Source organism: Rhineura floridana, chromosome 4 (genome assembly GCF_030035675.1).
Source record: "Rhineura floridana isolate rRhiFlo1 chromosome 4, rRhiFlo1.hap2, whole genome shotgun sequence".
Taxonomy (NCBI): Eukaryota; Metazoa; Chordata; class Lepidosauria; order Squamata; family Rhineuridae; genus Rhineura; species Rhineura floridana.
In genome coordinates, this window is record NC_084483.1 from 17717816 (window position 1) to 17742242 (window position 24427).

The following is a 24427-nucleotide window of genomic DNA, read 5'->3' on the forward strand; positions in this document are numbered from 1 at the left end:
GCATGCTTCCTTCCTGTGCTGTAAATGTAATGTCAGATACCCTGAGCCACATGGGATGATCCTGTGGTGCAGCTCCTCCCCACATCAGCATTGCTCATTTCCAGAAATGTGACACATAGACAGGGAAGAGCTGCAACATGGATGACCTCTATGTGGCCCAGAGCTTCAAATTGTTACCCCAGAGAGCACAGAAAGGAGTGAAGCTATTCACATGATGATCTTAAATGTATGGAGGGAGTCACAATATTGCTCCCCTAGGTGCCTCTAAACAGCTTTACTCAACCCCCCCCCGGCATGAAATTAATATCCTGATAGCCTCCTTTATATTATTCTTCTCATTCTTTTGTGAGAAACTAGCTTGCTCCCCCCCTTACAATGTTTTATTTCCCCCTCCCCATGGGAAAAATTCCTGCAGACACTTATGGTAATAACTGAAACAATATTAACATTCTCAGAATAAGTCACCATATAAGGAGCATGCATATGCTGAGTTTGTTAAGTGGCTCTTAAAGTAGGCATCGATCCGCTACCACTTTGAGGGAGGTGTTACAAAAAAAACCTGTTTGCAGAAAAACCATCCATCTATCCATCTATGAGTAAACAAATGCCTCCTCCACCCCAAGCTAGGAGACGAGAACAAAATGGAAGGTGGCCTTTACCAATCCCAGCGACTCCAATCCACCTAGGAAAATAGTGTAGCATGTAAGGAGTCCTCCATGCCTGTCCCCAAGAACACAAGCCATTTTATTTATTTATTTTTGTGGGTGCACACTTAAGGTTTCTATTCCCAGTTACCAAAACAAACTGGTGGGCAGATACTGATCTCACCATTTTTGGCAGTGGATATTGAATAATTATTGTAAGAATGATCTGTGTTAATGGCACAGGATCCTCAGTCTGGTAAAGAGTACATGCATATTTTATTCTTGAACTGTCCTTCACTTGAAGAAAGTATGTAGAATGACAGTCCCACTCAAGGAAAGACAACAATTGCCATTGGGCTTAGTAGAGACACAGTTAAATGCATATTTGCTTTTGTACATCTAGACTTAAAATCACACTTCTGTGGATTAAGAGGCAAGAATTCCCTTTTGTAAGGATTCTGCATCTAAGGAAATCATTCTAGTGTGAAATTTCAATTAGCAATGACATTTACATGTTTGGCGCACCTTAGGTGGCCTGAATGTTAAAACTGGTTTAACAGCTCTTTAGGTTTGACAACTACAAAAAGTACAAGTATAAATGAACAGCAATTTCACGAAGTGGGTATCTTGGAACAGCAGCCCTAACAATATTACAACAGATTGAGTTTGTGTAAATCATACTTACATTGAGAAGCTGCAGATCCGTGAGCAGGTGCATCACTTCTAGTTTTATATATGCTAGGAACACTGGTATAAAAGCATCTGGGCTTGTTTCAGCTGCCAGGTCATACCATCTTCTAGCTAAATGTATGTCCTAAAGATAGAAATAATTTCCTAATATTTGCAGGGGGCTCTATGAAAGTATCTAAGATTAAGGCACCTTCCAGAAGCGGTGTAATTGCAGAGCTTAAAATCATTTTGATTGATACTATAAGGGACAATCCAAATTGTAAAGTTCTGTTGACTTGCTTGTCTGTATAATTAACATGATTGAGAATAAAGCCTTAGGGCTTTTTCGTGAATTATAAACATCAGTCGGCCTAGGATTCTAATGATGGAAATAAGTGCTTTTTCCTCAAAGGCAGTTCAGAAAAAAAAGATTGGGTTCCAGAGCTCTGCAGGGGGCATTCCCCTTTTGTAGGGAGGTTTTTCAGCAGCCCCTTCCAATGGCAGCTCTCCACACCCTCTGAACAAAACCAAATGACTGAAGGAAAAGGATTGCCCTGTTGAAGGAAATACTACCCCAGGCAGGGTGTAGAACTACATTCTACTTGCGCATGGTATGGGTGATATGGATCTAAGCCACTGGGTCTCATCTTACTATTTGTGCATTCCTAGTTTCCCATGTCAAAATAAGACTAATTTGTGTGTGTGTGTTATGTGTCTTCCAGTTGATTACGGCTTATGGCGACCCTATGAATCAGCAACCTCCAAGAGCATCTGTCATGAACCACCCTGTTCAGATCTTGTAAGTTCAGGGCTGTGGCTTCCTTTAGGGAATCAATCCATCTCTTGTTTGGTCTTCTACTCCCTTCTGTTTTTCCCAGCATTATTGTCTTTTCTAGTGAATCATGTCTTCTTGTGATGTGTCCAAAGTATAATAACCTCAGTTTCATCATTTTAGCTTCTAGTGATAGTTCTGGTTTAGTTTGTTCTAACACCCAATTATTTGTCTTTTTCACAGTCCATGGTATGCGCAAAGCTCTCCTCCAACAACACATTTCAAATGAGTTTATTTTTATCCTATCCAATTTTTTCACTGTCCAACTTTCACATCGATACATAGAGATTGGGAATACCATGGTCTGAATGATCCTGACTTTGGTGTTCAGTGATACATCTTTGCATTTGAGGACCTTTTCTAGTTCTCTCTTAGCTGCCTCCCTAGTCAGAGCCTTCTTCTGATTTCTTGACTGTTGTCTCCATTTTGGTTAAAGACTGTGCCAAGGTATTGGCAATACTTGATAAGTTCAATGTCCTCATTGTTGACTTTAAAGTTACATAAATCTTCTGTTGTCGTTACTTTAGTCTTTTTGACATTCAGCTGTAGCCCTGCATTTGTGCTTTCCTCTTTAACTTTTATCAGCATTTGTTTCAAATCATTACTGGTTTCTGCTAGTGGTATGGTATCATCTGCCTATCTTAAGTTATTGATATTTCTCCCTCCAATTTTCACACCTCCCTCATTGGACCAATCCCACTTTCCGTATGGTATGTTCTGCATATAAATTAAACAAATAGGATGATAAAATACACCCCTCTTTCACACCCTTTCCGGTTGGGAACCAGTCGGTTTCTCCATATTCTGTCATAGTAGCCTCTTGTCCAGAGTATAGTTTGCACATCACAACAATCAGATGCTGTAGCACCCCCATTTCTTTTAAAGCATTACATAGTTTTTCGTGATCTACACAATCAAAGGCTCTGCTGTAATCTATAAAGCATAGGGTGATTTTCATCTGAAATTCCTCGGTCCGTTCCATTATCCAACGTATATCTGCAATATGATCTCGAGTACCTCTTCCCTTTTCTAAATCCAGCTTGGACATCTGACATTTCTGGCTCCATATATGGTAAGAGCCTTTGTTGTAGAATATTGAGCATTACTTTACTTGCATGGGATATTAAGGCAATAGTTTGATAATTACTGCATTCCCTGGGATCCCCTTTGTTTGGAATTGGGATGTATACTGAAAGCTTCCAGTCTGTGGGCCATTGTTTTATTTTCCATATTTGTTGACAAATTTTTAACAAAATTTGGACAGATTCAGTCTCAGTAACTTGTAGCAATTCTATTGGTATGCCATCTATTCCTGGTGATTTGTTTCTTCCAAGTATTTTAAGAGCAGCTTCCACCTCACCTACTAAAATTTCTGGTTCTTCATCATACAGTTCCTCCGTGAATGAACCTGTCACCCTTGCATTTCTTTGCAAAATCTCATGATCTCTGATTTCTCAATTCTTCAGCTATTTAAGCTATGCTCATTATCCTGCTATTATATGTTGCAGTTCAAATCAGGGTATTTGTTGTTCCTAACATGCTGATAGATTACAAAATTGCTTAGTCAATCAGTACTTGATCACTTCACCACAGTTTTGAACAAGTCAAATACCCTACTAGGTAGGGCCTACCAAAATGAAAATTTTATTTCTCCTTCATTCTTTAACTAGAATATGTACAATAAAAAGTTTACTTGCAGCTTTAATGTTTGATACAGCACCAGATGTATATTTTATTACCTTAGAAATGCCTAAACCATGTTCATACATATATGCCAGATTGAACATGGCTTGAGCACTCTGCTGATCAGCAGCAAGGTTGTAATGAACTGCTGCTGTAATGTAATCTCTCTTTGTTCCAAAGCCGTAGAAGTGATAATCTCCAATTTTAACTCGGGCAAATATATTGCCTGGAAGAGAAATAGTTGAAAAAGTATTATTATTGTTATTATTTTATTTATATATTCCTGCATATATCATTGCAAGGTGGTTGATGAAGAATTCTTAGCCATAGTTATTTGTGTCACCCACCAGCTGTGAAGATAGTTCTGAAAAGTGTGTTTGGTTTCAAACAAGGAGGCCTACCTATTTTATTTTATTTATATATTACATTTATATCCTGCCCTTCTTCCTAGAAGAAGCCGAAACAGGTGTGTGGATATGTTTAGAATGAGCCTTGTCAACACATGACATTTGGGCTTTCCAGCACTAGTGCTGGCTTACAGTATTTTCAGAAGTGTGACTCAAGGCTCTAGTTTGGATCCTATTTATTTTGGTCAAGTTTATCATTTTATTTTAAATGCTTTTTAGGCCAATTAAACTTCTGAGGCAGCTGACAACTTAGTAATAAAATGAGAGAGACAGTGATATATAAATAAAACAGCACTTAAAAAACAAACCATAACATTCAGACCTACTGTCTTAGCTCCCAACCAACATAATTGGATGTGGGATTCTCGGCTTGATTATCACAAAGGGCTTTAATCCACAGGTGAGCACATGACTTGAACACAGGTCAGGAAAATACTGTTTACAAGACCTAACATCTCTTCAAGGCATTCGGTGGCATGGCTATGCAAGCAAAGATGTTGTCACAACATTTTATACAGCCCCTGAATTCCTGTAATACAGGACAGGGCAGACACAGATGCTTTCGCAGGGCTTTTCTCTCAGCACAGGACTGGGCAAACAAGTGAGCGCTCCAGTGGATTGGCTAATGAGCTCAGTTTGTTTGTACCTATGCCACCAACAACATGCCCATGGTGATGGGGGTTGAAATGACTCTCCCAGATTTTACACTGGCACTGCCTCTGAAACCCCCTCCTGAGTTGCGGATGGACCCGCTGCAGAATGCAGTCTCAGCTGCAAATCAGCTACTGGCACCTCAAGCCTTCATCCACATCGGTATCTACCTCAGGGGCGGGGCTATAAATGGGCAGACTACTAGGCACCTCCCCAACATCCTCATCCACAGTGTCCCGATTACTGGGCTCCTCCCTGGATCCCAAGCCTCCTCCTCCTCAGACCAGGCTTCCAAGAGTTCTCCAGGGAGCTCATGACACCTACACCCATACTGTAGATGAAAACACCAGACAAATAAAGTCTTTGCCTTGTGCTAAAATGGTATTCACTAATAGGCAAAAACCCTTGCGGTTGAAGAACGTACCTATAGCCCACAGGTATTTCTATCAAACTTTAAAAAACAGGGAAATCGGGCAGCTATAGTGAATGCACCAGGGGAGCAGGAGACCCGACCTCCTCTCTGAGATATTGCACTGCCCTACAAATTTGTCAAAATGCAGACACAATTTGGGTTGGCCTTTCACAGTTCAATCCACTTCCTGTGTAGCTTGGAAGAATTTGGTAACATGTGCCTAAGAGAGTGTGGCAAGATGAGAGCACTCTTCATCTTGACATCTAGAAAATTCAGCCACCTTCAGGGCATGAAGGACAAGGCACAGCTAGTTGCTTTGCTTGAAAAGAAATTAAAAGTTCATGGTAGCTAAGTCTTTACTGTTCAGTGAGTTTATTTCTGTGCTCTGGACATCACCTAGAGATCTTGCTAGGCATGACAAAGAACTGAAAAAAGGCTCTAACAAATATGAGGTGGCTTTTTTCAAATTATCTTTCTTTTTCCCTAATAGAATGGATGGCTCATATGAAATAACAATAAAGTAAAATAGTATAAGGCATTAATTACTACTTTATATGTCCCAAAATTAAGTGAAGGATAGTAAAATAAGCAAGACTGACTAGGAATAAACAGGCATTTCCCCCTCAACCTATTTTGAAGGTTAAAGTTCTATAATCATGCATAAGGATCGATGAAACTAGGGCAAGTGGAAAGGAATGATAAAAAAAATGTGCACAGCATTCATTTTTAACATTTTAGTATTCAATACTTTAAAAGAAATGCCCACGGGAATGACATCTTAATAAATTAAATGGAGGAAGGAAAATAGCATCTAAATATTCATGATTTTTAATGAATTATTGGGATTGTTGAATGAATATAATATTTTCTTGCTATTTTACCGCAGGATTCAAAACAGAGAATATCATATTAATAAGAGTGGACAGGTAGGTGCAGGTTATTTTTAACTCTGTTCATACCTTGCTTTGCAGCCCGCTTCCACAAAAGAAGAGCCAATGGATATATCTGGTCTTTATGGAGAAGTTTAGCATTTTCTGTAACAAGATATTGGCATCACTTATCTTAACACAATAACTGTGTTTAAGAATACCAATAGCAGCATAATAGGAGGTTTCACTTACCAGATTCCATAATGTGACCTAAATTGATCTGAGCTACCTCATAGCCCATTTCTGCTAGATATGCATACTGAACAAGAGATGAATCAATATTACCAGCCTGGTAAGCAAAGTATGCTGTTAGAAATTTTTCTGACCATCTTCCTAATTCACATACAGTTCTGTAAAGCTGAACAGCAAAAAAGTTGGTATTGAACACATATGAATATCATCAGAACTTTGTAATTTATCTTGCCTTAATAGCACAATTAACTGAAGAAGAGAAGATTAAGGGGAGAGAGGATAGCAGTTTTCAAATATCTAAGGCAGCCTTTCCCAACCGGTGTGCCTCCAGATGTTGTTGGACCACAACTCCCATCAGCCTCAGCCAATGGCTGAGGCTGATGGGAGTTGTGGTCCAACAACATCTGGAGGCACACCGGTTGGGAAAGGCTGATCTAAGGGATGCTGTGCAGAAGATGGAGCAGCCCTGTTGTTCCAAACAGCAGGACTAGAAGAAACGGGTAGAAACTGCAAGGAAGCAGATCTCAGCTAAACACTAGGAGAAAGCTCCCACTTATAAGAGATGTTCAGCAGTAGAGCAGAGTGATGTGCAGCCTCTGCTTAAATACCTCCAGTGAAGGAAAGCCCATAATTCCCTGAAGCAAACTGTCAGCAACAGGTGGGAATGCTATAGTTGCATCCAGCAATGCAGATCCTACATTAAGCAGGGGGTTGGACTAGGTGACCTACAAGGTCCTTTCCAAATCTACGATTTGTTATTCTGTTCCTCACATTTGTGTCTCACCATTCCTCCAAGGAGCTCAGGGTAGCATGCATAGATGGGGTTACCCCATTTTATCCTCTAAGCAGCCCTGCGAGTGGGTTAGGTTGAGAAAATGTTTGTATGATAGTCACCCAGTGACCTTCATTACTCAAGTAGCAAACCCATATGGCGGAACATCTGCTTTGCACGCAGAAGATCCCAGGATCAATCCTTTACTGAAACCCTGGAGAGCTGCTGCCAGTCAGTGTAGACAATACTATGTTCCCAAGTGCAGATTCAAACCCAGGACTCCCCAGTCCATCCAGCATTCTAACCACCACACCACAATGATTAGTTAAAGTTAAAAACATGTTTATCACTTTTGTTAAACAGCTCCTTGAAATGGTAATTCAATTGCATTAGCTAAACCTTGTGTGTGTGTGTTTAAAAAACTATTTATTTGATTTTTATACAGCTCTTCTACCCAGTTTTGAATCTCAAAGTCCTGCACAATATTGTTATGGGGTTGGGGTTGAGACAGATGATTTCTATGAGTCCCCTTCAGCCTCTGATTTGGAACCCTGCTCCTGGAGGTGAGAAATCTGCTCTGCTGGCCAGATCTCCCTTTGTTAGTCTAATAAAGTGGCCAGGTGAGTTAATGGACCTATCAAGTCCCATTAACTGGCGGATGAGTCAGAGAACTCCTATTGTTATTGAAACTCCTCAGGAGAGCCCCCCTTCCTCAGGCCAAGGAGAGGCTTGAGTTTGGAGCTGAGTCTGAGGAAGGGCTGGGGTTGGAGGCAGGCAGAGAGACTGGCTCTCTGCACCATGGCTTTGGGGTGCCTCCTGTAACCCTGATAGAAAAGCTGGATATTGTACTGCTGATGCCTTAAACCCCTCCACCCTAAGTTCAGGTTGGAATGTATGGAAATAAATAAACCATATTTCATAAAGACACCACAGTCTCCACGGTCTTCCCAAGGAAACCAAACCCTGGGCGAGCGCAGGGATCCCCTGGAAATCTCACCGCTTGCAGACTGGGGTAGTGCACGACAATATAAATTAAAACTATTCACATAAATTACATTCATAGCACCATTTAAAACCAAAACGGCAATCTTATACTACTGTTCTCATACATTACAGCTATTGGGTCCCTGGGCATTTAGGGTTTTAAACAGTGCTGGGCATGCAGAGTTCTATTTGCACAACAGAACTTCCCCTTCCTCTCCCCACCTTGCACGTCCCCAAAATCTGCTCCAGAGGGTTCCCCCAATACTCCAGAGCAGATTTTGGCAAGGGGGACTGCAGGGGAGAGGAGGGAAAAGTTCCACTGCACTGCTGAACAGTAGCAACCATTAATTGCCAAAAGCCTGTGTGAATAATTATGTTCTGTATGCTGGGCCTTTCCTTTTCTCAGATAGAATGCATGTTAATGGCAAAGAATGGCTGGTTGATGTTGATGCAATGGTTGGGAGCTATCTGGAGATCTCCTTGAGTGTTAGCTGTCAGAGCTTAGAAGCTGACACTCTTGCCTCCCAAGATGAGGGGGTTGATGTAAGGCTAGGTGTTTGGTGCAGAAACTACAGTTTGGGCATGGAATAGATTGAGAGGGAGGTAGAGGCTTCAGTTAGCTGTCCTCTGAAAGATGCTAAATCCAGGTAGTGCTGCCCATGGAACTTCTCAGCACTTGGGGAAACTAGTTTCTAATAAGAACACCTTGACTGATTTGTACATATGTGTATGTGGGTGGGAAGAAAGTCCTCAAAAATGAAATTGGCAGTTGAAATATTGACTCCCTCTGCTCTAACAGAGATATGGCAAAAAGGTGCTATTGTTATCTAGTGTTTCAAAAACACCAATCCTGATGAGAGTATTCCTTCTGCAGTGAGAGGAAAAGAGAGGGCCATCTCCCAGGTGCAAAGAAGCCTTTATCTACTCTCCTGATTCACCTCTCATTAGTAAAAAATATGGCTTGCCCAGAGCTTGGAATTATTTCGTTACAAATAATGAATTACTGTAATTTATTACTTTTTTCAGTAACAAGTGGGTAACTTCGTTACATTTTTCTGGTAACAGAATTAGTAGTAATTTCATTACATTTGAGCTGTAACTTTAACGTTTCCAGCATTACTTTTGGGCGTCACTTGAGGGGGGAGCAGGGGAAGTCTTCTGCTCCTCTGATTGGTGGATGAAAGTAATGTGCCTCATAATGGGCTTCTGCACAGCCCTGGTGCTCTGTGGGTGTTAGGAGGCGACAAGGGAGGAGGTGGAAAGCGAGACCATTGTGCAGCGGAGGATGAAAAAAAATGCTTCAAAAATGGATAGTGGTGAAGAAAGGAGTGGAGGGAGAAAGCCGGAGGGCAAGGATGTGGATGAAGGAGGCAGCAGCAGCAGAATGAAGATGAAGAACTGTGGAGATCAGTAACGATGGGGTGTGTGTGTGAGTGTGAGTGTGAGTGTGAGTGTGTGTGTGTGTGTGTGTGTGTGTGTGTGTGTGTGTGTGTGTGTGTGTGTGTGTGTGTGTGTGTGTGTGTGTGTGTGTGAGAGAGAGAGAGAGAGAGAGAGAGAGAGAGAGAGAGAGAGAGAGAGAGAGAGAGAGAGAGAGAGAGAGAGAGAGAGAGAGAGAGAGAGAATACTTTCTGGTCCGCCGCCCTGCATGGCTACTTTGCTCCATCTGAAATGCTTAAACTTTTTTGCATGTAGGGTGCTTGGGCGCGTGTGAGCCACAATGCTACCTAGCTGGAAGAGTGTGTGTATCATGGCCCCTTCAGATGACTCCTCAGAGGAGGACAACTCGGGAGCAGCAGCAGCAGATCCAGGAGAAGGAACAAGCAGAATCCCCGAGGCCGCAGCTCCAGCTTTCACTCAGCTGGAGAGTGTCCAGAACACGGCTGAAGCCCCTCAGTCGGATTCAGGGAATGAACAGGAGGCTCCCCTCCCCCCTGCAGAGCAAAGACGCCAGCGAGTATTGCAACAACGCAGCTGGTCTGTCTGTTTAAGACAAGCAAGCTCTTAGAAGCTGGGAGGCTGATTACCTGCACCTGTCTGAGGGAGTGGGATTTAAAAGGCAGTTTGTGACTGCAGTAGGCTGCTGACTACAATGTTGGTCATGATCTCCACACGAGACCTAGCTTCCAGAACCCAGACTGAACTCTTGGCTCACTGGACCCAGCTTTCCTTGACCGCGCTTTTGGACGCTGATTTTGGTATGTTGCTTGGAAACTCTCCTCTGACCTTCCCTTGTCGTGTTCCTGTTATCTGCCTAGCCTTGGCAGATTTATGACCCAGCTAACTGCCAGCTAATTAGTTTAGGGTCCAGCTATCACCTCTCCGAAGCTGACAGTGTGTGTGTGCTTGCACCGAGTGAGGTTGTGAGGGAAGCTGCTCCTGCTGCCCTTTTTTGCATCGCAGGGGGAAATGTTGGCCTGGGCACATGTGAGCCACAATGCTGGCTGGCTGGAAAAGAGAGTGAGAGGAGGTTGCATTTGGTTTGGCACGCGAAGCTATGAATGGTGGCCTGTGTGTCCCTCCCCTTCTCCCTTGGACAGGCAAGCCCCACAAGTGTCTTAGTAGCTGGCAGGGGAAGTTTGTTCCATATGGTTCCTTCCTTCCAAAGTTCCAAAGTAAACCCATTTCAAACCACCCATGCACCCCCCTACTATAGGCAATTTTGTAATAGCGCATAGAGGCTTGTGCAGAATTAATAAATTATCATTATTATTAATATTTTTAAAATAATGATTATTAAGGAAAAGAAAATTAGTATTACAATAATAAAAAAGAAAAGGGAAAGAGAAAAAATGCTTTACATACATCATTCAGCTTTATTAGATATATATAGATATAAAGGATAAATGGCATTTTGTCAAAAGTAGTTTGCCTACATGTTATACCTCCTCCTTGGTGTTCCAAGCTTGGCATGAAATGCTTCTCATACAGAATTAATTTGAAATGGTGCATATTTATTATCATCATAATCATCATCTTCAAATCCTACCTCAATTCACTGTATATGGCTCTCCCTCCTCTTCATTTTATTCTCACAGCAACCCTGTGAGGTAGTAGGTTAGGCTGAGCAACTGTCTCAGGCAGGGTTAATCGGTGAGCAAAAATTATGCAAAGCGTATCTCTTTTAATTGTGCTATCGGCCTGCTTACTTCTACTCTGACTGGGGGGATCTTGCAGGATGGGGAAGAGATGGGGGCACACTTCACATGGCGTCACAGCTGAAGTTCACCCATATAGCAGCATTATCTCTTATTTATTACAGATAAGGCTGTTGCAGTTGTTGCTGCTGAGAGCAACAGCCAGTTGGTGCAGCCACTTGAGTCACAGCTTGTTGATCCTGAGGAGGCGAAATGAGAGAGTGAAGTTCACAAAGGAGGCCCTGTGCACGAGGAGGAGGAGGGCATGAAGCAGTGCCAGTTGCCCACAGCCACATCTGCAGAACAGCAAGTACCATGGTTTGGCTTTGAGAAAGCTTGTACATTTGTGAGCCAGAGTGGGAGAAATGTTATTATATGATGCAATTACTGCCTTCCAAGGAGCAAAACTCTAAGATCAGCTATTTCCTCCTCATCCAATGTGAAGAAGCATTTAGAGGTGAGCGTTTGTCATGCTGGTCCTCAAAGAGTGCCCATTGTCTAAATTGTGAAGTGCCTCTTCCATTTTTTCTTGGATTCATGCTTTGTTCATCTTCTTCCACAGAGGGTACATCCTGAGAAGCTGAGAGCAATTGAAGAAGCAATAAAGGCAAGGAGACGTGGCCATCCTGAACCAATGCATGACAGCCCTCCTTCCAAAATGCTGAAGCAGCAGCAGACAACCTTTGAGAGGTGGGGATCTGGCAGGGAGCCTGTCACCCAGAGCAATCTCGACAGGAGAATCATTGATTTCATTGTAGAGGAGACATTACCACTTCAAACTGTGGACAAACCATCATTCATTAGTCTGGTTCACATTGGACTCCCAAAAGATCTCACCATCATATGTGCCAAGACTCTGAGAGACAGAGTTGAGGAGAGAGCATGCTACATGAGAAAAAACCTTGCACACCAAATGGGTGCTGTGGCATATACAGCAACCACTGCAGATTGTTGGACCAATGGCAAGAAGAGTTACTTTGGGGTAACAGCCCACTGGATCAACCCAACTACCCTGAAACGTGAGGTCGGGGCCTTGGCTTGTAAGCGTCTGAAGGGGCGCCATACATACGATGTCCTTTCAAAAGCACTGCATGATGTACATGTGCAGTACAGGATCCACAACAAAGTTATGTGCACTACTACAGACAATGGCTCCAACTTTGTGAAAGCGTTCAGAGTTTTCATGGCCAAAGAACCAGTGGAAGCTGCAGGCACCAGTGATGATGATGGTGATAACCAGGAGGAGGAGGAGGCTGAGGTGGAGTTTGTGCCCATCTGTGAGATCCTGGACACAGGACCTGAGGCAGAGGAAGAAGCTGCAGACTCAGGAGAAGATTTTGTTTTACCACCACACCAGAGATGTGCTAGCCACACCCTCAACCTTGTGGCAACACAAGACATAGAGGCCATGCTTTCTGACTCCTCCAAAAGCAGTCTTCTTGGTTCTTTCAAGAAACACGTTCCTTGATGGGAAAGTGCAGCAAGTTGTGGTCCAAGCAGAACCAGTCAGCCCAGATTGCTGAGTATATCCGTGCGCAATGTGGTGTGTATCTGAAGGTACCGAATAAGACCAGGTAGAATTCCACCTTTGATGCGTTGAAGCAACTACATGAACTCCTGTCAACTGTGCCACTAAAAATGCATGCCATAATGGACCGCTGCTCCTTGTCCAGTTTCTCAGCTGCTGAGACTGTAGTGGTGCAGGAATATACAGAGATCATGGGGCCACTAGCCCAGTCCTAGACATCCTGCAACAGAGAATGGCACATTCATGGGGTATTTGCTACCAATGCTCTACAATCTGGACTGCAAGTTAGAAAGGCTGGAAAACAAACCTGTGAGGTACACATACTGTTTTCAGCTGTTGAGAGGTGTGTGCGAAGCCCTGAGAAAGCGGTTTGCAGCTATCTGAGAGGACAAAAGGCTTCTTCTGGCAGCCTGCCTACACCCTCGCTTCAAACTAGAGTGGCTGGAATCATGCCAGGGAACCACTCATACCAACAAGTAAGAACATTAGGGAAGCCCTTTGGGTGGATTACTCCAAGGGAAATGTTGTCTCAAGGGAGGCATCAGAGGGCTTAAGGTGGTAGGCAGGGGCTGGGCCTTTTCTTCGGGGCTCCTCATCACAACCTTGTGTGCTGCAGGTAATCCTTAAGGGTCTGCTGTGCTGCCCCATGAGTGTGGTGACTTGGTCACCTTCCTACCTTCTGTATCATCATCCATAGGCTCAGGCTGACAGTTGGACTCTGAATCAGGGGACATGACAAGCATCAGGAAAGCAAGAGCAGATGGTGGTTTCCTGACATATATGTGTTAACATATCCTCTCTCTTTCTGAGATACACAATGGAAGCCTTGTTGAAAGCTGAAATAAAGATGGGTGCACTTAATGAGGACAGTGATCAGTCTTCAGACAAAGACCAGAAAGGAGATGATTTGGAAAATGACTTTCATTTTCAGCCCCAGGGCAAGACGTAGCAGTGGACACTGCTGATGAGGAATTGTTGAGGTACCTGAGGTCTCCCAGCAGGGAAGTGTCACCACTCCATGGCTTTCCACGTGTGCTCTGGGGTGTTTTGTAGCACAACACAGGCATGCCTTCAAGCGCCACAGTAGAACGCCTGTTCAGTACTGGTGGCAACGTAATGACTATAAAGATACATTCCTCGTCTGACGTGCTCTTTGAGCACCTTGTTCTTTTGAGACATAACAGAAATGTATTGTAAAAGCAGCATTTATTTTCTTTTTTTATTTATTTATTACATTTATTTACCGCCTCATAGACGAAGCTCTCTGGGCGGTTTACAGCAATTAAAAACATTAAAAACAAATATACAAATTTTAAAACAGAAAAAACAATTTAAAAACACAATTTAAAATTTTTTAAAAACAATTTCAAGTGTTATATTTGATTTCACGTGTTGAGGTATCATCATTGCTGGGGTGGGTGGGGGATATGAGATTTTGTTATGCCATTCTGTTAATCTTATGGATAAAAAAAATTATTCTACTACCCCCTGTGTGTGTGTGATTATTTTTAATGTTGTTTTAGGCTACTTAGATGTGCAGCAGCCAAGGCCAGCACCTTGTAGGCGTTTTTTAAAAAAAGTAACTGAAATGTAATTGTACTGATTACTTTTGAGAAAAAATAAAATAATCAGTTACTTTCAGAGCAGTTGGAATTGTAATGGTAATAACTACTTTTTTGGGCCATGTAATTGTACATGTAATTTATTACTTTTTAAAAGTAATCTCTTGCCAACCTCCTGAAAAGATCCAAACTAGCAGGCACTCACACACTCTGCAAGATAAGGGATGTTATTCCAAAGTGATAAATTAATTTTTTTTAAATGGTGGTTGTTTTTCAAAATCAAAGTGATAATTTCATTGGACAGTGAAGAAGCTGGATTCCAGGTTCAATTCAAAAGGGAATAATTCTGTAGAGTGTTCTGTACAAGACTTGCAGCCTAATCCTATATATGTTTATTCAGGAGTAACTTCAATAGTAAGTCCTATGTCTAAGTAAATGTGCTTACGAGTGTACTCTTTCTGTTTCATAAGGAAATATGCGCTATGAAAAAATAATGTCATGCACCTACATACACATCTTTTAAAAGGCAGCTAGTAATTTTTGTAAGGTCAGGAAAAGTCAACTAGTTTGGCAACCCTTGAACCAAACTTTAAAAAGTGCTAGAACTAAGTCTGTCTATAGTACTGGGGAAATCAAGGATTCACAATGAAATCTAAATTGTGTTTCAAAAATGCATAGAAAGTCATAGGATAGAGGCAAGAGGAACAGAAATGCTGAATAAAAAAATTATATAAAAGGATATATATTTTATGGTGGTGTTTTATCATGTGTGTTTGAGATGTTTTTAAGAAAGATCCCTTTGTCATTTCAAAGAACAGTTCAACTCACCAACAATGAGGTGCCATTTTTCACCTCATTTTTGGAATAACAAGTATGGGCACAATGCGTCAGGCTGTACAGACTTATACACACTTACCTGAGAGTAAGCCCACTTGAACACAATGGGACTAATGAATTTCTGAGTAAAAAAAAAAACTGGTTTTTTTTGCAGTTGTAAAACAAGCATGTGCTGTGCTTAAATTTCTTCTTCCTTTGATGTCAATGCAATGTGACATCACTTAGTTTTTGTTGGATCGTGCCCCATGTATTTCATGTTTGCAAAATATTTCTTAACACTCAGGACAAAATTGACACAAGATGCAAAAAAAAGAAAAGCAACAGCAGCAATAATCCATCTACAAATTGGGAACAGTGTAATCACATTAGAAAATTCCCTACAAAAACAGGAGCTGTCTCCTAAAATTTTAATATTTTGTGGCTTATTAAGTGGAAGCCTAACTTGGGGTGGGGGGATGGGAGCTTTTCTCTAAGCTAAATTGTAGCACAAGGGAACATTTTTGCCATGAAAGAGAGAAGGCTTATAAACCTCTCCTCCACACAAGATGTGTTCCTGTTCATGTGTCTGTAATTAAAGAAAGAAACCCCCCCGGAGTGCCTCTGAGCTATGCATTTAGCATAAAATGTAGCTTGTCTCTTGTGTGTGTTGCCACTGGGCCGTTGTTTTTTTGAACAGTTGTTGATATTGGACAGCAAACGTTACTGTAAGAAAAGCCATCAACAGTATTATCTCTATGCACAGACTTTCAAACAGGGTGTTACTTACTTCAACTGCGTTTTGGCATGATCTGAACACTCCAGTTCCTGTAGCGTACATTTGAGCCAAATAATAAACAGCAAGGGGTTGCCCATTTTGAGATGCCAAGTAAAAATATTGGAAGGCAAGTTTATAATCTCTCCTGACTCCTGACCCATCTGCAAATCAAATTTCATTTTGAAGTCTTTGAATTTTCATCAAACGAGATAGCTGAATGATGGCAGCTTTTAGGAAAGGAAGAATCATGACCAGGACTTACTGTGATACATGACTCCTAGTTGAAATTGGGCATTGGCAAATCCTTTCTCTGCTGCTTTTTGAAAGTATTTAAAAGCTTCACTGTAATTCTGTAATTTACAAAAAATAATAATCAATTTCTGGTTTTGTGGAACACTGCTATGTCAACGGGTTGCAGCTCAGAAGTATTATTAGACAAGAGGCAATGATGACTTAGGGCACAATTCTGTACTTGAGATCTGTTGGCTGAGGAGTCATAGGATGTGGCAGAAGCCCCACTATAACAGACACAAGGTACACCACCACTATTACAGATACCCTGGCAGAACACCCCTTGTGGGACCCAGGGTGTTGGCCCATGCACTGCTCCTCCTGATTGGCTCAGGGGTGCTTGGGCATGGAGGGCCCTCCCCACCCTGCCTAAAGTGGGGTGGTAGCCTGCAGAGGCAGCGCAGAGGCAGCGCAGAGGCAGCGCAGAGGGGGCCAGCCCCCCCAAACAAGACCTTACACCCCAAACTAGTATATTTTGCCCACCTAGAAATATACATTGCCCCTTCTGTGCCCCATTTTTTCCTGGTGTCTGTGCCCCCTCCCCCAACTTTTTTTCTGGTGCCATTGCTGGTACCCTAAGTCCAAACCTAGGACCCCTTGTTTGTTGCAAACCATAAGATGTTAAACCTGTCTAAGGTTCCTGCAGCCCCTAAGGTCCTCCTAATGTGTCTGATTGCTGTCTGCTGCTTAGACTGAGCAGCTAGGCCAATGTGCTGTGAAACACGCAGCCACAGGTGTCTGAGTGAGTCCCAGGTGAGTGGGTGCATTTCCCCCCTCCTCGCTGGTGTGCTGAAAGTCCCATCTCCTGTTTCCAATTCCATGTCTTGTGCAGGGAGCCTCTGGAAGCTGCAGCTGTCAGTGTGTATCTGTGGTTGCCATTGTTGCATTATCTTCTGATCCTTCCCCTTGGCTGCTTGGCAAAATAGTGTTTCACTCTCTGCACAGTTGTTGAAACTGTATCCCGAGAGGGTTGTGTGTGTACTCTGCAGGTGCCTGGTCAAGAGTGCTTTGCTGTGTGTGCTCTCCCTTTTCCCCTTTATGTGTTGGGTTTCAAAATGGAGCTTGTGAGCAACATACAGGGATTTGAACTCCTGCCTGTATGGGTGGCTACGGCTGGTACTAGTACCCCTGGGGCTCAGAGATGAGAGCACATAGGGTTATGTGCAGAGGAATTGCTTGGATTCAAAGTGCAGCTACTACCTCTGTAGAGGGGGAAATGCTCCATTTAAGAAGGAAGCATTCTCCCTCTCTCAAGTTTCTTTGAAGATACACTTAAGCGGGTCTTCAAAGGAGGTTGATGTAACCTACAGTGACCTCCGTTGAACTTCGACACATGTCAATCATCTGACATCATTAAGATGTCAGGTGATTGCCAGTTGGGTGGTTCCACCCACCAGTCAAAGCTGGCTGACAGGGGGTAAGGGATTTTGGAATCTGGCTCACTGGCCAGCTCTGGTTCCCTACTCCTGACTTTTAGTCATATCCTGCCTTTCTCCCATTATGGAATTCAAGGCAGCATACATCAAGTTCCCAAGCTATCCCCAATCCAGGCACTTACTAGATCCAGGCCCCCTCAGCTTCAGCAGAGTTGCTGCATCATCTGCCTTTGCACTGTGCCTTGTATGAATGTCATCAGTGGCTCAGTTCCCAGCTGTAGTTTCTTGGTATTGTGTGTGTGCGTGTGCAGTTGTGTGTGTTGTTTCTACACTGCCTTTTGTATGTTTTGGTAGCATGTGCTTCCGCACCCCCTGCCCCAGCATAACCGGAGTATAGGATTGTTCTGCCCAAGACTAATGAGAAAGTTACTATAAATGTATGTTTCCTTGTATATACTACCTATTTTTGAATTCTCATGGGATGTTAAAGCCAGATTAGGTGAAATTTCTTAGGATTTTACTGGCTAGTATACAGATTATGAAAAAGATCTAACAAAACAAAGACTTACCAGTGGGACACCTTTTCCACGAAAATAAAGAAGTCCTAGTCCCCACAGTCCAACAGAATTGCCCTGAATAACATATTAATTGAGAATGTTTCATTTAGACATGTTACCTTTTAGGGGGAAAAACTGTAAAAGAATCAAAGAACAGATTTAGGGGATGAGTGGTGAAAGGGAAGGTGGGGGAAGTTCTTTTGCACAATCGACATTCTTCTGGCTCATGGCATAAGTTAATTGGCAACCACCCCCTGGTTTTGCTTGAAGTAACTTTTTAGACTGCAAAAATAATGTGATGGCAAAAAATAAAAATAAAAAATAAAATTATTCCTGCATTTAATATCATTTTGTGATGCTTCACAGGAAGTCACTACGGGATGCCTCATGGGAAGCGATTCATAGATGAAATAAATAAATAAAACAATGAGGCAGATAAAGTTCTCATGGGTTATTTTAGAGGTTTACATCAGCTTTTTCAAGGGCTGACTTTTCATAACAGAAGGCAATAATTTCCAACTATAAGCCTGAAGCTATCAGAATTTACTGGTTGGTAGAAATTAATAGGTGAAATTTGGCTGCCACCACCACCTCCCTTTTCTTGATCCATGGTGACTACTTAGGATTGGCAGGACTCAAGAGACAATGCTGAAGAAACAGCAGAAGACACACTCACTGTTCTGCTGGTCTATCTCTCTCTTCTGAAAACGAAGGTACACGGTTTTAGTCAAATCCCACCCTTTTTACTGTAAAAACTGGTGGGAGAAGCTCAAATGCTGTTTTTTTAAAAAATTCAGCTTCAAAGATCAACCAGTTCAGCTTTTGGTAGATCAACCAGTTCCTCCTCCAGGTGGGGCTAATGGAAACACTTTGATCTGGCGACTTGTGTATTTACAGCCAAAAAAAAAAAAAGAGTTGTCTGTGCTTTTAGCTGCCTTGTCTCTGAACTCCTTGGCCTTTGTTCCTTCACCTTGCACAACTTCTTCGCACTCTTCATTCTGCCCCACAAAGCTACCTTGCCTCTTAAGGCCTGTGTGAGGTTTTAATCCCAGCCACAACTTTTCTTTCCCTCACTAAAAGCTGGACTGCAAACTTTCTGAAATTTGCTCAGGGAGTACTTGGAGTGTTCAGGAACATTCAGCGTCACTATATCAGCTCAGCTTGTTATCAAGGGCTTCACCTGACACTACAACACAATACAGACAGGCTAATTATTATTAGGATAAGGGCAACCTTTACAATTGCAAGTTAATGCCTATAAGATTAATGAAAGTTATATGCAAAAGTTTGGGGTTTTTCCCCCCTATGTTGCTCATATAAAAAAGCTGCATGTGGCCCTTGCAGTTCTTCCTATGTTTTTGGTATATCCTTTAGTGTTCAACAAGTTAGCCATCTCTTAGCTGGCACCAATGCATATGGTGTTTTAAAAGATTATATGAAAAAGTCAGATGCTAAATGCAAGCAGTCTAAAAATACAGGCAAAATGAACAGTAGAAGAGGAATGAAGGCACAATGTACTTTGACACATGACATCCCTGATATAACCACAACTCGATTCTCAACTGAATATTCAATGTGAAGTCATCATGAAGCAACACTTCTATAATATTTGTGTGTGTGAGTTAAGTGCTTTCAAGTCGGTATGTGTTTCGAATACAGTGCCTTGAAAAAGTAATTAGACCTCTTACCGGTGCTCTCATATTACTAAATCACAAACGGTACATTGTAATTTCATTCTGTATGATATTTTATTTTGAAACACTGAAACTCAACATCAATTATTGTACAGTAAGTGACATTGTTTTATGTTGGGAAATGTTTGTAAGAAACATAAAAAATTGAAACATGTTGCTCACATAAGTATTCAGCCCCTGTGCTGTGGAAGCTCCTAGTTTACACAGATGAAACAAATTGCCCTATCGAGGACACAGTTACCTTACCATTGGCCTCCATCTGTGAACCATTAAAGTTGATGTCGCATTGTCAGGATAAAACCCCACTGTTGAAGGATCATTGGTCAGGCTGTGGATCTGAAGGAAAATGAAGACCAAAGAGCATTCTACAGAAGTGAGAGATTATGTAATACAAATGCATAGATTAGAAAAGGGTACAAAATAATATCCAAGTGTTTGGATATCCCAGTGAGCACAAGAGATCAATAATTGGGAAGTGGAAGCTGCATCACACCACCCTGGCACTGCCAAGAAAAGGCAGTCCCTCAAAACTCAGCACTCGAACAAGAAGGAAATTTGTGAGAGAAGCCACAGAGAGGCTAACACTTTGAAGGAGCTACAGAGTTCAGTGGCTGGGAGTGGAGTAATGGTGCACCAGTCAACCATATCAAGAGCTCTGCGTAACACTGGGCTGTATGGGAGCGTGGCAAGAAAGAAGCTGTTATTCAAAAAGTACCATCTGAAAGCACATCTGAAGTTTGCCAGAAAACATGAGAGTACCCCAGCTGCGATGTGGGAAAAGGTTTTGTGGTCAGATGAGACCAAGATAGAGCTTTTGGGCCAAAACTCAAAGCATTGTGTGGTGCAAACGTAACGCTGCCCATGCCTCAAGACACAGCATCCCTACAATGAAGTATGGTGGTGGCAGCATCACGCTGTGGAGATGCTTTTCATCAGCAGGGACTGGGCATCTTGTTGAAATTGAAGGAAGAATGGATGGAGCAAAATACAGGGAAATACTGCCAGAGAACTTGCTTCAGTCCACTAAAAAACTGAAGCTTGGGAGGAAATTCACTTTTCAGCAGGACAATGACCCCAAGCACAAGGCCAAAGCAACACTGGAGTGGCTCAAGAACAAAAAGGTGAATGTCCTACAGTGGCCCAGTCAAAGTCCTCATCTCAATCCCATTGAGAACCTGTGGCGCTCTTTGAAAATTGTGGTCCACAAGTGACATCCAATGAACCTAAACGACCTGGAGAGAATCTGCCAAGAAGAATGGGCCAAAATCCCTCCAACACTGGTACAAACCTGGTACATACCTACCCCAAAAGACTTAAAGCTGTTATTGCAGTGAAATGTGGCTCTACTAAATATTAATGTGTGTGGGTTGAATACTTATGCAAGCAACATGTTTCAGATTTTTATGTTTCTTACAAACATTTCTCAACATAAAATCAATGTCACTTTACAATAATTGATTTTGGGTTTCAGTGTTTCAAAATAAAATATCACACAGAATGAAATTACAATGTACCATTTGTAATTCAGTAATATGAGAGCATTGGTCAGGGGTCTGATTACTTTTGCAAGGCACTGTATAACCTTGAGTTGTTAGATCCGGCGACTTCCGGTTCCGGAATAGTACAGGGTGAGTCGCCGACTTTCCCTGCTCTTGTTTGTTTTTTGTTTTAATATATAACTCAGGTCTTTTAACCTTTTAACTCGCTCACTCCCTCACCATAGTGTCTATTAGCACTGACCTGGTCAGTGATTTATTCTGGTGAGGATGTTTTAATTAAAGTTTTGCTAGTATCTTAACTCCCGGCCGCAGCCAAGAGGAAACCCCCACACATCCTTACTTGTACACTGGACAGAAGAACACAGTGCTGTCTAAATACTCAATTTCTGTGTGTGTTTTTATAAAAAATAAACCGGAACATTTTACAACTTTTATAGATTATAATTATCCGCATAAATGGTTTTGACTAGGAAGGCTCGGAGAATGTTAGACGTCAGCTCACCACCTAAAGATATATCTTCTGGGAACAACAGGCAGAGAAAGAAGATGGCCTTGAGCCCCTCACTCTCCTCTGAGAATGATATTAGAGAAAACCAGCAAAAGATTACCCATTTTTTCCCTGTCCTTTCAAACAGCCAGCAGGAGGACCCGCCTATACAAACTTTTTCGGCAACTCCGACGCCCAGTGATTGGTCTTTTACAACTAAAGACCTCATACATTCGAAAGAGGATTTGTCCTCAACCGCGAACCTGGCTTCTGAAACAGCGAGGGTAGAGATTGAGGAGCTGGAAAGAGCTTTACAACTCCCTCTTGATGCAGGAGTTCTGGAGAATGAGAGCTCTCTCATGGAAAGTGGCAGATCTACGGAGCCAAGAAAATCAGAGGAGAGGCCGAAGAGACACGTCACTAATATTCATAAGACATTAGAACTACAAAACTGTGGAACATAAGCAAGTGTGATAGATTGTAATCAGCATTCCCCTACATTTGAGGGTGTGTGTAAATTGGCTGCTGAGTTAGTTCACATAAAAGCCTTTCTTGCTGAATGTAATCAGCTTTTAACGACCCTCGTGGAGTTTCACTTAAAATCATCTGTTCAATCCCAGAGGGAAGCCTCGGCTTCTGTATGGGTGATCCCTTCAGTAAAAGCTCCTTCAGAAGTTGCCCCCTTAGCCCCACCTTCTTTTACCAGTGAGGCTACTAAGAAGGAAAAGAAAAAGAAAAAGATTCCACCCAAGGCAAAAAAACCTAAGAATTTGAAAAACTTAAAGACGATAAGAGGCAATAAGATGAACTTTCAGAAATTATTTGCACTTTTGGGTCAACCTCAGCCGCAGGCTAAGAGTAAAGAGGATGTCCCCACCCAAGAAATTTTAAAGAAGGACTCTCCGACACAGCAAGAGGTCGTTATATCAAAGATGGATTTTTCTGCGCTGGCCATGCCGCAACAAAGAATCAGCAAGGGGCCAAGAAAGAAATTTCAGTGGAGAGGTAGCGGAACATGAGGACCTATCTATGGAGGCTTTACCTATTGACCAGCCAGACCCATTATATCCTTACAAGTGGAAGTTAGTTTGGGTCCAACGTAAGATTGTCCTCGAAAACTTCCCCAAGCCACCTGGCCTATTGTCCCAACTTGATCGGAAACTACATTTATTGGAGTTTTTATCATTCTGCGTCCCAATTTCCCTCCAAATGAGGGACATAACAGAGGTGGAATATCTATATTTTAACGGAATTAACGCACGAGCAGTAGTTTCCTTCTCTTCGACGAAGCTGCCCAAAGACCTTCTCTATTTTAAACAGACTTTAATAAGGCAAGGTGTTGTCATTAGCCGATATTTTGAAAACAAAGCATCTCCTCACCTTTTGATTCCTTGAAAGACGCAACGTGAGCCCCACTTGCAAGCTCCAAAACCAAATTCAAAGAGCTTGAGTGTTCAGCCCGCATTGGATCCTGCTGAACTTTATATCTCAGGTGATAAAGACATTCCACAAGTAACTGACAGTTTATTGGCCTCAGCCTTACAGGGCGTGCAACAGCCAACCATTTGGCCTTTCGATCCCCTTGACAAGTACGAAAAGGCCTTGCTACATTCGTTTTCCTCCCTCCCATCTAGAGGCAGACTGGAGATCTTATCCAGATTGGATCAAATGAAGCTCCACCTCGAGAATATCCATCTGCAGTCATCTATGCCTCTATCCTCATCAGGTGGGGAAAAAAATGGAAAGGGGTACGAACCTTCCCCCTTTACCAATGGCCGCCCAGAAGCAGGATCCAGTTTGGGGCAAAGTGGCCAAGCTGGGCATAACTTTTGCCCGGCAGGGTCTGTGGAAACTACCCCTCCCCCTTTTTTAAAGAGAGTGCAGGTCAACTCTATTTCTCCAGACGCCTGGCAAAAGATGAGGCACTTAGAGGAAGGCGAATTGGGCAACACCCCCCCTCCGGCTGTGCTCCAGGTGGAGAGACGCCACCCTGTTCCTATATCCATCAAGGCGAAGGCATTAAGCTCTGCAAAGCTGGCTGAGCCACGAGGAAGAATGGATGAGGGAGTGGAGGGATCCCTGTGCGCTGCTGGAACAAACTTGGGGGAATGTGGTACACCGAGCCAGAAACACCCAACTTCCCATATTAAGGCGAATGGTTGCATCTACTTTCCTGAGGATGATGACATCACCGCGTTCCAAGATTGACTTCTTTCAATTCTTTCTTGGAACATAATGGGATGGGACAATAAATTTTACGACACAGAATGGGTATCTTATTTGCAAAAATATAAGATCATTTGCCTCCAGGAAACATAGGTGTCCTCTGAGAAAGTTCCGTTCCTCCAAGGATATCGAGCTTTTTCCAGCCCTGCAATTAAATATCGTTCTACAGGTCGAGCCAGTGGTGGCCTTTGTACATTTATTTCTGTGGATCTTCTGATAGAAGCGGAGGTTTTGTCCCTTGGCTGTCCTCAATATATGCAAGTTGTTAGACTGGAGGATAATCATTTTGGCCCACTTATTTGCATTA

At 42.5% G+C, this 24427-nt stretch overlaps 2 protein-coding genes across 4 annotated transcripts in view; one reads left to right on the forward strand and one right to left on the reverse strand.

The window, feature by feature from the left end:
* The window catches only part of SEL1L2 (SEL1L2 adaptor subunit of SYVN1 ubiquitin ligase), a 73854-nt gene that overhangs the window by 1208 nt on the left and 48219 nt on the right, over window positions 1-24427 (reverse strand). For 2 of the 3 annotated variants that reach the window (XM_061622589.1, XM_061622587.1), the window contains 7 exons: window positions 18227-18289; window positions 16253-16340; window positions 16003-16151; window positions 6420-6585; window positions 6258-6332; window positions 3885-4054; window positions 1330-1458 (listed from right to left, as the gene is read on the reverse strand). In XM_061622589.1, the coding sequence (XP_061478573.1) occupies window positions 1330-1458; window positions 3885-4054; window positions 6258-6332; window positions 6420-6585; window positions 16003-16151; window positions 16253-16340; window positions 18227-18289 (840 nt within the window). The remainder of the gene's footprint in view (window positions 1-1329; window positions 1459-3884; window positions 4055-6257; window positions 6333-6419; window positions 6586-16002; window positions 16152-16252; window positions 16341-18226; window positions 18290-24427) is intronic. The other variant, XM_061622588.1, reaches the window with a different exon arrangement.
* Window positions 10180-15200, forward strand: LOC133382922 (uncharacterized). The gene is made up of 3 exons (XM_061622590.1): window positions 10180-10370; window positions 11435-11766; window positions 11872-15200. Exon 3 carries the CDS (start codon window positions 11944-11946, stop codon window positions 12775-12777), a length of 834 nt encoding a protein of 277 aa, XP_061478574.1. The 5' UTR covers window positions 10180-10370; window positions 11435-11766; window positions 11872-11943; the 3' UTR covers window positions 12778-15200.

Bases quoted from the DNA above. Each gene is read 5' to 3' on its own strand.
- LOC133382922 (XM_061622590.1), top strand. From the start codon at position 11,944: ATGCATGACAGCCCTCCTTCCAAAATGCTGAAGCAGCAGCAGACAACC.